This window comes from Oncorhynchus masou, chromosome 13, assembly GCF_036934945.1.
Source record: "Oncorhynchus masou masou isolate Uvic2021 chromosome 13, UVic_Omas_1.1, whole genome shotgun sequence".
NCBI lineage: Eukaryota > Metazoa > Chordata > Actinopteri > Salmoniformes > Salmonidae > Oncorhynchus > Oncorhynchus masou.
In genome coordinates, this window is record NC_088224.1 from 34,466,973 (window position 1) to 34,483,244 (window position 16,272).

The window sequence follows — 16,272 nt, forward strand, 5'->3', positions numbered from 1 at the left end:
CTGAACTCTATCTGAGAAGTAGTTGGTGAACCAGATGAGGCAGTCATTTGAGAAACCAAGGCTGTTGAGTCTGCCGAAAAGAATGTGGTGATTGACAGAGTCGAAAGCCTTTGCCAGCTCGATGAATATGGCTGTACAGTATTGTCTCTTATCGATGGCGTTTATGACATCGTTTAGGACCTTGAGCGTGGCTGAGGTGCACCCATGACCAGCTCTGAAACCAGATTGCAAAGCAGAGAAGTTACGGTGGGATTCAAAATGGCCATTAATCTATTTGTTAACTTGGCTTTTGAAGACCTTAGAAAGGCAGGGTAGGATAGATATAGGTCTGCCGCAGTTTAGGTCTAGAGTGTCTCCCCTTTGTAGATGGGGATGACAACGGCAGCTTTCCAATCTTTGGGAATCTCAGACGATACGAAAGAGAGGTTGAACAAGCTAGTAATAGGGGTTGCAACAATTTCTGCAGATAATTTTAGAAAGAGCAGGTCCAGATTGTCTAGCCCGCTGATTTTTAGGGGTCCAGATTTTGCAGCTCTTTCAGAACATCAGCTATCTGAATTTGGGTGAAGGAGAAGTGGGGGAGGCGTGGGCGAGTTGCTGTGTGGGGTGCAGGGCTGTTGACCTGGGTAGGGGTAAGCCAGGTGGAAAGCATGGCCAGCCGTAGAAAAATGCTTATTGAAATTCTCAATTATCGTGGATTTATTGATGGTGACAGTGTTTTTCAATTAGAAAGGCTTGCTCTTTGAAGTGTTTTAGGGAGTGCTTGATGGTGATGAGGGGTCGTTGTTTGACCGCAGACCCATTACGGATACAGGCAATGAGGCAGTGATCGCTGAGATCCTGGTTGAAGACAGCAGAGGTGTATTTGCAGGGCAAGTTGGTTAGGATGATATCTCTGAGGGTGCCCATGTTTATGGATTTGGTGTTGTACCTGGTAGGTTCATTGATCATTTGTGTGAGATTGAGGGCATCGAGTTTAGATTGTAGGATGGCCGGGGTGTTAAGCATGTCCCAGTTTAGGTCACCTAGCAGCACGAGCTAGGAATTGATTGATTGATGATGAGAGATGGTCATTAGTATTTAATTAACCCAGCTCGGTGTAGGTTTAGGATACTACATGATACTCAAATTCTCCCTATACCCATCGTGAGGTTACTACGACCAAGACTTCAAATTAAAGTTTATAATGTGCCACAGGTGAATGCCGGCCTCCGGCTCAGGGACAATATGTGGACTAGAGTTGTGGTGTTACCGACTCAGCTACACTGTATCTGTTTCCGAACACAAACACACTTAAAATAAACATTGGTTGTGGCTTTACAAACTCATGAAAAATCTATGTTAAAACACATTTTAAATAACCTCTATATATAAGGTTAAAGACTGACCGAATAGACCTATGCTAGAGAGGTAGCTCAAGGGCGAGGCAACTTTAAGTGGCCCGCTTCATAACTCTGTCTGGCCTTGCTTTGCTCAAATCAAGAAAGCTGCATATGCAACCACATGAGGGCATTAGAGTATGTGCATGAATGCATGTGCGCATTTGTGTAAAAGATGGGACATTTGCATAGCTGTCCTGCCTGCTCCACATACATTTAAAACCCCAGTGTTGATCGGTGACTGTTCACTCCTTTCAGAGCCACTGACACGCAGCGCAATGATGATGTCACTGATTCTACTGCTGGGAACACTGGGACTCCTTGTTCAGGGTGAGAGACACTTTGACCAACTTTTATTCATGTTTGGTTTAGCTTCATATTTAATCATTTGCTTTTGACTGATATGTTTCATGATGGCTTCGGAAGATTAGCAATGTCTGTTTCTTGTGATAACCTTACTAATTAACTTTCTTCACTTTTGTTTTATTTTTCAGAATCATCAGCAGATATCATTCTGATTCAGTCTCCTAAATCTCAGTCTGTTCGCCCAGGAGAGGTTGTCTCTATCAGCTGTACAGCCAGTTCAAGTACCAGCAATGTGCTTAGCTGGTACCTGCAGAAACCTGGAGAAGCTCCTAAACTCCTGGTTTATGATGCTACAACCCGCCAATCTGGGATTCCAGGTCGTTTCAGTGGGAGTGGATCTGGTAGTCCTCATACTCATTACACTCTGACCATCAGTGGAGTCCAGGCTGAAGATGCAGGAGATTACTACTGTCAGCAGGGTGTCAGCTATCCATTCTCACAGTGTTAGAGTGTCGTACAAAAACCTCCTTCAGCTAAAGAGGAACTGCTCTGACTCAACAGCTGCAGAGCTACTGAAACTTTATCAAAATATGACACATTATCAATCATACTATATAACTTGTTTAGCATCTAGACTATAAAGGATTCTCTTTCAAGATATTATGCAAAGAAATGGAAACCATTGCAATCAAGCTAAGTGTCCGTTTATTTTCATAGATTCAATAATTGTATAATTTGGTCAATTAATATGAATACTGCACATCTCATGAATTAAAAAAATTAGAATTTAAATTATAAAACGTAAATGAAGAGGAGTGTTGCATTTAATACTATTTGACCCCAACCCAGATAGGTCCAACACATTGAATCAATATTTGAATTTGAAAACAAAACAAGTAAGGCTTTTATGTTTTTGTATTCACAACTAAAGTCAGTTATGTGATACATTTGATCTCCTAATGTTAACACACGTCCTAACTGTGAGTCGTAAAGTAAAGTGTGTTTTTGTCTCTGTCTGTGTGTTTCAATCTCCTATTGAAGGTTGTATTCATGGCTGGGGCTCCTCTGATCTCTGGTCAGTCTGAGTAAGGGAGACTTCCAGTAGAATCCTGCTGGATTGCAACTCTAGTTTGGAACACTCTTCTCTCTGGAGCTTCATTCACAAACACACTGGGACCCGGAGGATACTGAGTTGTAGAGGATGCTTCTCTTTTGAAGAAGATGCTGAACAAAGTGTTAGAAGTAAAGATTGGGATAAGTTTTCTGTTATGTTCAGGACATCATGTACTGATTTACTGCTGTTCATGACTGATCTCTGAAAGTAGAACCTGTCTGACCCAACTCAACTATTCATCAGACTGTCCCAACCCAACTTCTACACCCCTTCAACCCTGAAAGAGTGAAGGAAGTCATATTGATTCCAATTTAAGAAGCACCCCTTTCATATGATTAAACAGTACCTACATAAATGCACATAGCTAACCATACAGTATTAAACCCATCAAAATAACCTTTGAGTAAAGTTCTCCATTTCAGCATTATACAAAGTCCAGTGTAAAGTCTGCTTCCACAGCCCATGTTCAGTTCTCTATTCAAATATATAGCTGCCCCAGTCGCAGAGGATTTGACTTCAGGGGATTGTGGTGGAGTGGAAACTCAAATTTGCATGGCCAAAGTGACTGCCACACTCCCAGAATAGAGCAGTACCGTGGCCCGATGTTCACCTGTCCCCAGAGAGTAATCAGTGAATTCTTCAGTGTAGGTATCAATCATGGCTTCTGTATTTGTAAAATCAGGAAGACTAGTGAGTTTAAAGCACATGGCTTCAGTTTTGGTATAATCATGACCATTGAGTGTAGAGCACATAGCTTTACTATCGCTGCAGATATCATTTTGAGGGGTACCAAATTTGGCCCAATAAGCCATGCATTCTTTGAGAGAGGTTCATACACTGAAATGTATTAGTAAAATAATTTACTATGGGTCATGAATATCTCCATGTGTAATGGTAAAACTCATTTGATAAGGATATCCAGGCAACGATATTAAAGATGGAAAAAGTATTTATTATCGCAACCAACAGAACCAACAGCATTACAGAAAAGCTATTTTAATTTTTTGTCTTTTTGTCCATTAAAATAACATCAAATTGATCAGAAATACAGTGTAGACATTGTTAATGTTGTATATGACTATTGTAGCTAGAAACTGGATATTTTTTTATGGAATATCTACATGGCCGTACAGAGGCTCATTATCAGCAACCATCACTCCTGTGTTCCAATGACACGTTGTGTTTGCTAATTCAAGTTCATAATGTTAATAAATCATTAGAAAAGCCTTTTGCAATTATGTTAAGACAGCTGAAAACTGTTGACCTGATTAAAGAAGCAATAAAACTGGCCTTCTTTAGACTAGTTGAGTATCTGGAGTATCAGCTTCCAGACTGAGGGGAAGCCAATGTTGGCCAGGCACATGAAAGTTGCCTTCTCCTGCTGCAGCTCCACGCTGGAGGGGGGCAGGACTATCAGGGTTGGACCAACGTCACCTAGGAGACAGGTAGTTAGGGAGAGTGGAGCTAACGATCAAATTACCAGATTGATACGACAATATTGCTGCAGCAGTTTCAAATCTTAGCTGTAAATTAAGGTTTTTCCATTCGTAGGCTTCTGTTCTTCAAACTGACAGTTCATTTATAATTCCTTATGTCACTCTTTCACTTCCCTTTGAGTAGCTACTGAAGCATATTATAACTACATGAGATGACTCAAAATACAATCAACTATCTTCAAAATTGAATTATTTCAAATGTGAAATATTTCAGCATACTTCTCACTTATTGTAATGCAGAGTAAGAAAATGCTAAATAAACTAAAGTTTAAAAAAATGAACACAATAAAATAACAATAAACGGGCTACAGTGCATTCGGAAAATATTCAGACCCATTGACTTTTTCCACATTTTGTTACGTTACAGCCTTGTTCTAAAATTGATTAAATTGTTTTGTTTCTTCATCTATCTACACACAATACCCCATAAAGAGAAAGCAAAAAAAGATTTTTAGAAATGTAAATATGACATTTACATAAGTACTCAAACCCTTTACTCAGTACTTTGTTGACGCAGCACTGGCAGCGATTACAACCTTGAGTCTTCTTGGGTATGACGCTACAAGCTTGGCCCATATTTATTTGGGGAGTTTCTCCCACTCTTCTCTGCAGATCCTCTCAGGCTATGTAAGGTTGGATGGGGAAGGTTACTGCACAGCTATTTTCAGGTCTCTCCAGAGATGTTCTATCGGGTTAAAGTCTGGGATCTGGCTGGGCCACCCAAGGACATTCAGAGACTTGTCCCGAATCCACTCCTATGTTGTTTTGGCTGTGTGCTTAATTAAGGTTGTTTACTGTTGGAAGATAAACCTTCACCCCAGTCTGAGGTCCTGAGTGCTCTGGAACAGATTTGCATCAAGGATCTCACTGTACTTTGCTCCAGTTATCTTTCCCTCGATCCTGACTAGTGTCCAAGTCCCTGCCGCTGAAAGACATCCCCGCAGCATGGTGTCGCCACTACCGTGCTTCACCGTGGAGATGGTGCAAGGTTTTGGGACCATTGGGTTCTTGGTCACCACCCTGACCAAGGCCCTGCTCCCACGATTGCTCAGTATTGTTATTGTGAAGTGGACAAGTCTAGGAGTAGCAACAGCTCATCCGCGAAGTGATAGGCCACACAAGCTCACCGAATGGAACCGCCGATTGCTGAAGCGCGTAAAAATAGTCTTTTCCTCGGTTGCAACACTGACTACCGAATTCCAAACCTCCTCTGGAAGCAATGCAAAATAACTGTTTGTTGGGAGATTGAAGAAATGGGTTTCCTTGGCTGAGCAGCCACACACAAGCATACGATCACCATGCTCAATTCCAAGCGTTCTCTGGTGTGATGACTCACACTTCACCATCTGGCAGTCCGACAGACGAATCTACAGCATACAATGACATCTAGACGATTCTGCGATTCCAACTTTGTGGCAAAACGTTGGGGAACGCCCTTTCCTGTTTCAGCATGACAATGCCCTTGTGCACAAAGTGAGGTCCATACAGAAATGGTTTGTTGAGATTGGTGTGGAAGAACTTGACTGGCCTGCACAGAGCCCTGACCTCAACCCCACCGAACACTTTTGGGATGAATTGGAAGGAATGGTCTGTTCCATATCTTCAATCAAATTAAACATGTACAACTGTGACATTACAATGTTTAATGGTATTTTTCATCAGTTGTTTTATATGAAATGTAATTTCCACACTCCACACTCACACCACACTCTGTCATTGCCACAATGCTAATTCATCACCATCACAGTACATATTTTTGAGGCAAAGGTGTATTAAAATACAATTGATATTGACTATTTTTCCCATATGTGTGTTCTTAAGATAACTCCTAAAATAATGTAAAATATTACGATTTTAATGTGGTAAATTCTGGTTTCTAAGTATTATTAAGGCACATATGGACATTTGACATGACAATGATGAACACATTTAATTAAGAAAACTTCCAAATGGTAAAAAAAATACATGAAAAAAATTCTAATTTGTGTGAAATGTTATACAAAATACCTTAGGCACAATTTCTGTAAATTCCCTTTCAGCTAAAATAGAAAATGTTATGACGTGGTGGTAATGACATTTCCCCTCTGGTATTTGGGGAAACTGATAAAAAGCTTTATATTCTTAAATAGTATGGTCTTAGCCACTAGTAGATCTTGTTTCCAGACAGAGTGACGAACATTTTCAGAAAGACAAAAAGCAGTTTCAAGAGGTTTAATTTTCAAAAACATTTAACATCCAAACGTGCCCGTATTCGTAAAATCAACCGGCTATGAAACGAAACAGCAGAAATACTTTGAAAAGAGCTACTGCAGTTTTTTTCTAACCCTAATATAGGGCGTGTCATGCCAAATAGTGTCCCCTTGCCAAATAGTGTCCCCCTCTACGTCTCAATTGGATTCGATGAGTTCTGGCTTCTGCTGCTCGGGCTGTTGCTTGAATTTGAAACATTCTGACCGGAATACGTAATGAATCAAAGCGTCCGTTGCTATGCTGGTTGCCTGGTTACCTCGTAGCGGTCGCGAAGGAAGGAGGACGCAGACAGTTCCAGTTCTATTTCACCTCAGAAGCGCTCGCTTCGTCCGCGCAGAAATGATTACCTCCGAATTGCTCTCCAAGGACGGTGTTTTTGACGGTGACAACCTGCTGACTACCTGCTGCTTCAGTGGATCGCAGAGACTGGAAAGAGAACACTATTTCTTTACCATATATTTGCTTTTATATAAATAAGTGCATATTGTTTAATAGGAATAAAGCTGTATTTGAAGGTGTTTTATATAGATTTTATAGTGACATTGCTAGCTACTTATTTACCTCAGCCAGACAGTTTTATTTAGCTAAAGTCTTTATCTAAATTAGCTAGCTCGCTGTTATTGTAGCTGCTTTCTGTTTGTCTAGCTAGCTAAATATGTTTTATTTTTCTAGCTAGCTAACTGTTATTGTAGCTGCTTTCGGTTTGTATGTAGCTTGTACTTTAATGGCATCCTCGAAAATATTGTATCTTTCCAACCAGGCAAAGTACTATGAAGGCACTGATCTCGACAAGAGGCGCATCATTCGTAGGGGGGCAGAGAAATTCACAATTCAGTGTAACGTTAAGCAGTTAATTTCTGTTACTGTTAGATAACTGGAAGTATTTATGAACAACCATTTAACAACAATTTATTTTTCATCTAGCTAACGTTAGTTGGTCATCTACATGTTGCTAGCTATACATTTAGTTATATGTCAGTCAGATTTAGGTATATAGCTATAAGTTAACCCTGATCAATCAAATGGATAGGTGTAAACAATTATGGTAACTCCAACTGCCCTTAACTAAATTTAGGTGTCTTTGTTTGACAGAGCGAGACCCATACAGAAAGTGAGAAAGAAAGTGACAGAGGGAGAGAGAGAGGTGGGAAGAGAGTGAAAAACAGAGAGAGAAATGAAGAGCGAGAGAAACAGAAAGAGAAAGACATCAGTGCAAACTTACTTAGACTTTAGTATTTCAACAACACTTCTCTTCCAATTTGTTAGGCAATCACATGTACCTACCGGGGAAGGATGGCCAGCCACATAGGAGAGTGATTTTCACCAAGGAGGAAATGGAGGCCGTGCTGACAGAGATGCATGCTGGACATTTCGGAGAGAATCGCATGATTGCCAAAATCAACGGTCAACCACTGAAATCCCTGACGCCTTACACTTCGGTGAAGCCCGTGAGACAAAGTATGTTAAGCCTTGGTTGACATTTGAGAAAGCAATAAATGGTTGTTATGCTGAGCTCATAAAAAAAGACAAGCCAGTGTATGAATCAAACGGATTTGCATATGAATAGAGTGGAAATTAACTTTAATGTGTCAAGCAGATTACACGTTTTCATTGCCATTTCCGAAACATAGCAACGTGTTTAAGACATGGATTTCATGTTGTAATGTTAACAAGGTACCAAAAAGTAGTTAGAATGAATGTTTTCATTTTATTGGCTAAACAAAACTTGTTTAAACAGTGAATAAATCAGCCTTGTTTGCATAGCGATGATGAAAAGAACGTCATTTAGGCTGTAATGATCTCCAAAATTTGAATCATTAGGTAATTACACCTTTGATATAGCAACGGACGCTAATAGTTTGTCAAATCCCATCGTGACGTAGAGGGGGACCCTATTTGGCTAGGGGACATTATTTGGCATGACAGGCCCAACAAATTAACCACCAGCCAATGTGACTGGTGAAATACACATTCTTGCGTTACTCTACCCACATTTGGCAGGTGGCTGGTGTTCATTTTATGCCCTACATAGGACACTGAGAAGATAGTTTCAAGCTATATATACACTGAACAAAAACATTAACGCAACATGCAACAATTTCAAATATTTTACTGAGTTACAGTTCATATAAGGAAATCAGTCAATTGAAATAAATAAATTAGACCCTAATCTAGGGATACAGATATGCATCTGTTGGTCACAGATACCTTTAAAAAAAGTAGGGGAGTGGATCAGAAAACCAGTCCGTTTGTGGTAAAAAATACAATTTGCCTCATCCAGCATGACACATCTACTTCACATAAAGTTGATCAGGCTGTAGATTGTGGCCTGTTGAATGTTGTCCCACTCCTCTTCGATGACTGTACAAAGTTGCTGGATATTGGTGGGAACACGCTGTCATACACGTCAATCCAGAGCATCCCAAACATGCTCAATAGGTGACCTGTTTGGTGAATGAGTATGCAGGCCATGGATGAACTGGAACATTTTCAGCTTCCAGAAAATGTGTATAGATCCTTGCATCATGGGGTCGTGCATTATCATGCTGAAACATGAGGTGATGTTGGCAGATGACTGGCAAGACAATGGGCCTCAGGATTTCATCACGATATCTCTCTGCATTCAAATGCCCATTGATAAAATGCAATTGTGTTCGTTGTCCGTAGCTTATGCCTTCCCACACCATAAACCCACTGCCACCATGGGGCACTGTTCACAAAGTTGACAGCAACAAACCGCTCGCCCACATGACACCATACACGTGGTCTGCAGTTGTGAGGCTGGTTGGAAGTACTGCCAAATTCTCTGAAACTACATTGGATGCAGCTTATGGTAGAGTCATGAACATTTAATTATCTGGTGGACATTCCTGCAGTCAGAATGCCAATTGCACGGTCCCCCAAACTTGAGACGTTTGGTTGTGTGACAAAACTGCACATTTTAGAGTGGCCTTTTATTTCCCCCAGCAATTGCTGCACCTGTGTAATGATCATTCTGTTTAATCAGCTTATTTATATGCCACACCTGTCAGGTGGATAGATTCTCTTGGTAAAGTAAAAATGCTCATTAACTAGGATGTAAACAAATTTGTGCACAACGTTTGAGAGAAATAAGCTTTTTGTGCTTATGGACAATTTCTGTAATCCTTTAATTCAGCTCATTAAACATGGGACCGGGACTTTGTGTGTTGCGTTTATATTTTTGTTCAATATACAGTATATGGGCAAAACGTCTACTGCAGATTGTGGATGTGTCTAGGGGCCAGCCTCTACGTTTTGTATATTTTACCACCATTATGAATTCATAATTTTCCTTTGACTTTAACAGTGTGTAAAAAGTTGATCTGAACTTTTGACAGATAAATGGATGAGTAATGAATTCTTCATGCATTTCATCCGCCTTTGTCAGTGAATGTATGGACATGCTTCAATGCTGCTATCTAGTGGTAAGGTAAGGGTGATAAGGGTAGAAGAACATTTCAAACATGCCACTTGTCACTCACTGGTTGAATCAACTATGTTTCCACGTCATTTCAATGACATTATGTTGAACCAATGTGGAACAGACATTGAATTGACATCTGTGCCCAGTATACAATATGGATGGGTGGGTCTGTCGTACTAGGCTAACAATGCAGAATACAGAAAAGAGAACATTTGCGTGTTCGAGGGGATCACTTTTGTGATTTCGGTTGACCATCCAAAGTCTGTTGTATTATGGGGATAAAAAAATCTGATTTCCTCCTACATGACAACTGTGTAAACTTTACAAAAAACATGTGATCAAAGGTTGTGAAGTTTTGACTGTAGTTGACTGCAAGTTTCTGGAGTTTCTCCTCACCAGTTGCAAATTGCAGCCATCGCCTGCGTTGTGGGAGGCTCTATTGTCAACCAATCATTAGGGTGTTGTTGTTTGACCCATATGAATGTGACCAAAGACATGACTGAAACAGCATTTCCACAATTCATGTGATATTTGAGTCTCTCACACCAATTGGTTGTACATGTTCAGGTTGTGACTGTGTGATATGTGGGTTAGAGACATTATGTTTATTTTGACATTATGAAGAAAAACTTTTGCAGATGCACCTCTCCCCAACTTCACTCCTTGGGCTTGTTCGACATTTAGGCGACTGCCAACTGACTGATCTACAAATCACCTTCCATCATAAATAATGTCTCATTATTATTTGTTGGTCAGTCAGTCACAATTTACCCATGATACATTACGGTTTTGATCCTCTCGAACAATCCCCTTGACTTTTGTTCACAGTTGGTTGCTTTCGCCTTACCGCTCAATATTAGGAAAGTGTCCTTAATGTTTTGTACACTCAGTGTATAGTGTCATAACCCAAGAATTAAAGCAATTCTAATGTCCAGCAACCTTGCCAGCAGGCATGCCAGCTAAAATAGTAAGATTAGCTGCTCTAACTTCATTGATAGCCTGAACTGGCTTGGTAGCTAATTATGAGGTTGGGAGATTAGGAACCCATGAAGCTGGCTTACTGAAGCTAACGTAATACAATTGATAGGTGGCTAGTATTACCAAGAAACAATACAACATTTTAGTTGTATTTATTAATCCATGAAGGCTACATTGATCGAATTCATTTACAAACATATATCCTGCGAGTCCTGCCCATCACAGGAGAGCTAAAATCGAATAAAATGATGATGATACTGTTTTCACACAGTAGAGAATCTAGGGTCCTGCCTAGCATATGTGTGCTCCGTGGTGCAGGAACAACTTACTAGGGACAGTGGTGGGGGGGAGGGACTATTTGGCTGTTGCAGTCAGAGTGCCACTTCCACAATACCGCTGACAGATCTTTTTTATAAATAACTATGTAAGAATTTGGGCTTGTGACATTTTCCACATTTTGTTGTGTAACAAGGTGGGACTCAGATGGATTTAATTGTCATTTTTTGTCAACAATCTAAGTGAATAATGGATTTAATTGTAATTTTAAGTCAAATCTGTAATTATATGTAGGCCACTCGGGAACATTCAATGTTGTCTTGGTAAGCAACTCCAGTGTATATTTGGCCTTGTGTTTTAAGTTATTGTCCTGCTGAAAGGGGAATTTGTCTCCCAGTGTCTATTGGAAAGCAGGCTGGACCAGGTTTTCCTCTAGGATTATGCTTGTGCTTAGCTCCATTCCATTTCATTTATCCCCACAAAAACTCCCTAGTCCTTACCGATGACAAGCATACCTATAACATGATGCAGCCACCACCATGCTTGAAATTATGAAGTGTGGTACTCAGTGATGTGTTTTGTTGGATTTTCCCCAAACATAGCGCTTTGTATTCAGGACAGAAAGTCATTCAAAAAACATTTGAAACACTATTATAACTTGTCATGTGACTTGTTAAGCACATTTTTACTGCCAAACTTATTTAGGCTTGTCATAACAAAGGGGTTGAATACTTATTGACTCATGCCATTTCAGCTTTTCATTTTTAAATAATTTGTAAAAAAATAAATAAAATAAAAATAATATTCAACTGTTAAACAACAAAATGTGGAAAAAGTCAAAGGGTGTGAATACATTCTGGAGGCACTGTGTATCAACATAGTCCAAAACAGTTTTCAAAATGTAGATAGTTCAATGGGGAACGTGAATGTGTCCAGTCTACTGGAGTTCCAGAGTGTACCAGTAGGGGGCATCAGTTCCATGTCTCTCTTATCATTCCTCTGTCTGTCTAGAGGTTTTTGTACAGCCAGTCAATCAGAATCTATCACTGTGGTGGACTTTCGGTGGAGGGACCAAACTGAGTGTTGGCAGTAAGTATTCAATTCTAGACCTTGACCTCTGAAATCAAGGTCTAATAAATTTTATTAACAGTATTACAACTCCCTTAAATAGAAAGCAGATATGTCTATTTATTTTTTCTGAATTTTTGTTGCATTTGTTTTCCTTAGATGTAAATATAGTTAAATTAAAAAGTCTATTCAAGATGTAATATATCAAACAAGGTTATACAGTGTGTATTCATTTGGGACAGAGATACTGTTGAAATCAGTGGTTTAGAAAAATGTAGCTTTACAAATAGCAAAAGCAGTGTCTCTATAGTGTCAGAGGTTTTTGTACGGCCGCTGAATGAGATTGTATCACTGTGGTTCACTTTTGGTGGAGGCACTAGACTGGACGTTGGAAGTAAGTTTACCTACCTCTAATATATAAAATGTTCTGACCTTGCATATAGATGCACTGATGATCTTGTGAGAAAGATTAACATTGAAAGAAATGCTATGCATGGTTATGTTTGAATTAAAGTAGTTATTCTCTTCATACGAGTCACCAAATACCTTTAGGTTAGACCTCATATATTAAGCTATTGTTTTTGGTTAAGTAACCCTTTCTCGTAAATAATATCACTATTCATTTTATTTGAATTTGTCTTTTCAATGTATTTGATTGTTGTAAGATGGTTTTACTCTACTTAAATTGACTCCTTCAGCATTCAGCTGCAAAGTATTGCTTAGCTTTCCTATCCATTGAAACGTTTTGCTATTTTGCGTAGTCCAGCTGTTCTGCTGTTCATATGAATGTACATTTATTTTCAACTTGTGGTTGAATATCATGTAAATGACACACAACTTCATTCACCTTCTTTCGATAAGTTAAAACTTAAATGTTTTAGTGTGTCTTTTAAATGAAATGTATATCATTGTTAGATGGTTGCAGTCAAGTAGGCATATTTTAAACTCATTTTAAATACATTCATAATTTAAGAATTGTTCTTTAAAATAATAATAGTAATTAATATTGAAATGCAGTTTGATTCTTAAGAGTTTATTCCATTACAATGAGTGAGAAGTATACTGAAATATTCCACATTTTAAATAGTTACATTTTGAAGATAGTTGAATGTATTTTCAATCATCTCACGTAGTTATAATATGCTTCAGTAGCTACTCAAAGGGAAGTGAAATAGTGACAGAAAGACTGATGAACTAACTGTCTGTATGAGGAACAGAAACCTACTGATGGAAAAAAAGTAATTTACAGCTAAGATGTTAAACTGCTGCATCAATATGGTCATATCAGTCTGATGATTGATTGATAGTTCCCCTCTCCATAACTTCCCACCTGTCTCCTAGGTGACGTTCGTCCCACCCTGACAGTCCTGCCCCCCTCCAGTGTGGAGCTGCAGCAGGGGAAGGCCACTCTCATGTGCCTGGCCAACAAGGGCTTCCCCTCAGACTGGAAGCTGAGCTGGAAGGTGGACGGCAGCAGCAGCAGCACCTGGGAGGTGACCGGGAGCCCCGGGGTCCTGGAGAAGGACGGCCACTACAGCTGGAGCAGCACCCTGACCCTCCCTGTTGATCAGTGGAAGAAGGTGGGCTCTGTGACCTGTGAGGCCACCCAGGGCTCCCAGTCTCCGCTCTCTGAGACACTGAGGAGAGACCAGTGTTCTGATTAATGAGCTCCCCCCTCTGACTCCACTTTTTTTACTCTGTTCTGCACTCAGCATCTCTCCTTCTTACTGATCCAGCACTACTACCACACTGGTCTGGTTCTGGGCTGGGCCTTATTCCAGAATAGCTGTCTGATTCTGATTTCAAAGTTCTGCTTGGCTTTCTTACATTTGTTATAATCTTTATTCCTGTAATGCTGTTGGTTCTGACATGCTGAGATAATAAATACTTTTCCCATCCTTAATATTGTTGCCTGGATATCCTTATAATGGTTTTACCATTATATATGTATATATTTATGTATAATGTATCTTATGTATAAAAAAAATCCTTATACATTTCAGTCAATGAACCTCTCATAGTGTGCATGGCTAATTGGGCCAAATTTGTTACCTGTCAAAGTGATACCTGCAGTGATACTGAAGTCATGTGCTCTAAACTCACTGGTCTTAATTATAATATAAATACTGAAGTCATGTGCTTTAAACTCGCTGGTCATCATGGTGATACTAATACTTAAAAACTCACTGAAACTCTCTGGGGACACGTGAACATCTGGCCACAGTACTGCTCTATTCTGGGAGTGTGGAAATCACTCTGGTCATGCAAATCTGAGTTCCACTCCACCACAGCTCACAATGTCCTGAAGTCAAATCCTCTAAGACTGGGGCAGCTGTGAACATGGGTGGGGGAAGCAGACTTTACATTGGACTTTGCATAACGTTCAAATGGGGAATTCTACTAAAGGGGATTTTTATGGGTTTTATACTGTGTGGTTAACTGTGTATTTATGACTACTAGTATGCACTGTTAAGTCAAATGAAAAGGGTGCTTCTTAAATTGGAATCAATATGACTTACTTCACTCTTTCAGGTTTGAAGGGGTATAGAAGTTGAATATGGACTGTGAGATGAGTAGTTGAATTTGGTCAGACAGGTTAAACGTTCAGAGGTCAATCATAAACAGAGGTGTAAAATCAGAACCTGATGTCCTGAACATAACAGGAAACACATCCCAATCTTTACTTATAACACTTTGTTCAGCATCTTCTTCAAAAGAGAAGCATCCTCTACAACTCAGTATCCTCCGTATATCAGTGTGTTTGTGAATGAAGCTCCAGATATGAAACAAAAGTGAAGAATGACTGATTAGGAAGGTTATCACAAAAAAATAGACATTGCCACTTTTCCAACGCCTACCATGAAACATATCAGGCAAAATCATGATTTATGTTTTTTATTCAGCAATATTCACAAACTAAGTTTAAATTGGAGGCTAAACCAAACATAAATCAAAGTTGGTCGAAGTGTCTCTCACCCTGAACAAGGAGCCCCAGTGTCCCCAGCATTAGAATCAGTGACATCATCATTGTGCTGTGTGTCAGTGGCTCTGAAAGGAGTGAACTGTCACTGATCAACACTGGGGTTTTAAAAGTATGTGGAGCAATGAGTCAAAACACATTTTTCATGCCCTACCTGGATGTTTGAGATAAAAAGTCACGTGGAGGGATATCTTATCTCTCCTGTAGGTAGATGGGTTGATGGTATGACAGTAAACACTAAAGTGTTTTCTCATTCTCTGCTTCTCACGTTATGCGGGTCAATATTTGACAGGATAGAACAAAGATGATAAGCAGGACTCACTAAAAAATCCTGGACCTGACCAGATTCAGAGTTTTTAATAGTCACATGTACAGGGTTGCAGGTGTGATTGTGGGGTACAGTAAAAAATATTAGGCTCTGAGCTTCAACATGCAGGACTAAGTGAAATTTAAAAAATGAAAATGGTAATAAAATATAAAATGCACTAAATACAGTCGTGGCCAAAAGTTTTGAGAATGACACAAATATTAATTTTCGCAAAGTCTGCTGCCTCAATTTGTATGATGGCAATTTGCATATACTCCAGAATGTTATGAAGAGTGATCAGATGAATTGCAATTCATTGCAAAGTCCCTCTGCCATGCAAATGAACTGAATCCCAAAAAAGCATTTCCACTGCATTTCTGCAGAAGGCTTGTTGGGGAATAATCAGAATTGGTTGCTAACATAGGTAAGATGTTTTATATTCATCATATGTCTGTAAGTTACTTCTCATCAGAATGGTATTTTTGTATAATACTGTGGCGAGGTTGCAGCTATCTGTTCTATGTCAAGACTAAGTTGTATAGACCGCAGAGAGAAGAGAGGTCAAGGGGTCATCATGTGTAAACATATCTTTTGCTCCACTGTGTCGGTGTGCCAGTCACTCCCTACTTTTCCCATCGGGGAAAGGAGGATGGCAGTGTCTGGAATCATTCTA

At 39.6% G+C, this 16,272-nt stretch overlaps 1 gene segment (V, D, J or C); it reads left to right on the plus strand.

Moving 5' to 3' along the window:
- The first annotated feature begins 1,619 nt into the window (after nucleotides 1-1,619).
- LOC135552130 (Ig kappa chain V region Mem5-like) lies at nucleotides 1,620-14,215 on the plus strand. The segment is given in 4 exon segments: nucleotides 1,620-1,709; nucleotides 1,874-2,177; nucleotides 12,669-12,706; nucleotides 13,654-14,215. Coding segments are annotated over 4 exon segments (717 nt in total).
- The last annotated feature ends 2,057 nt before the right edge of the window (nucleotides 14,216-16,272 follow it).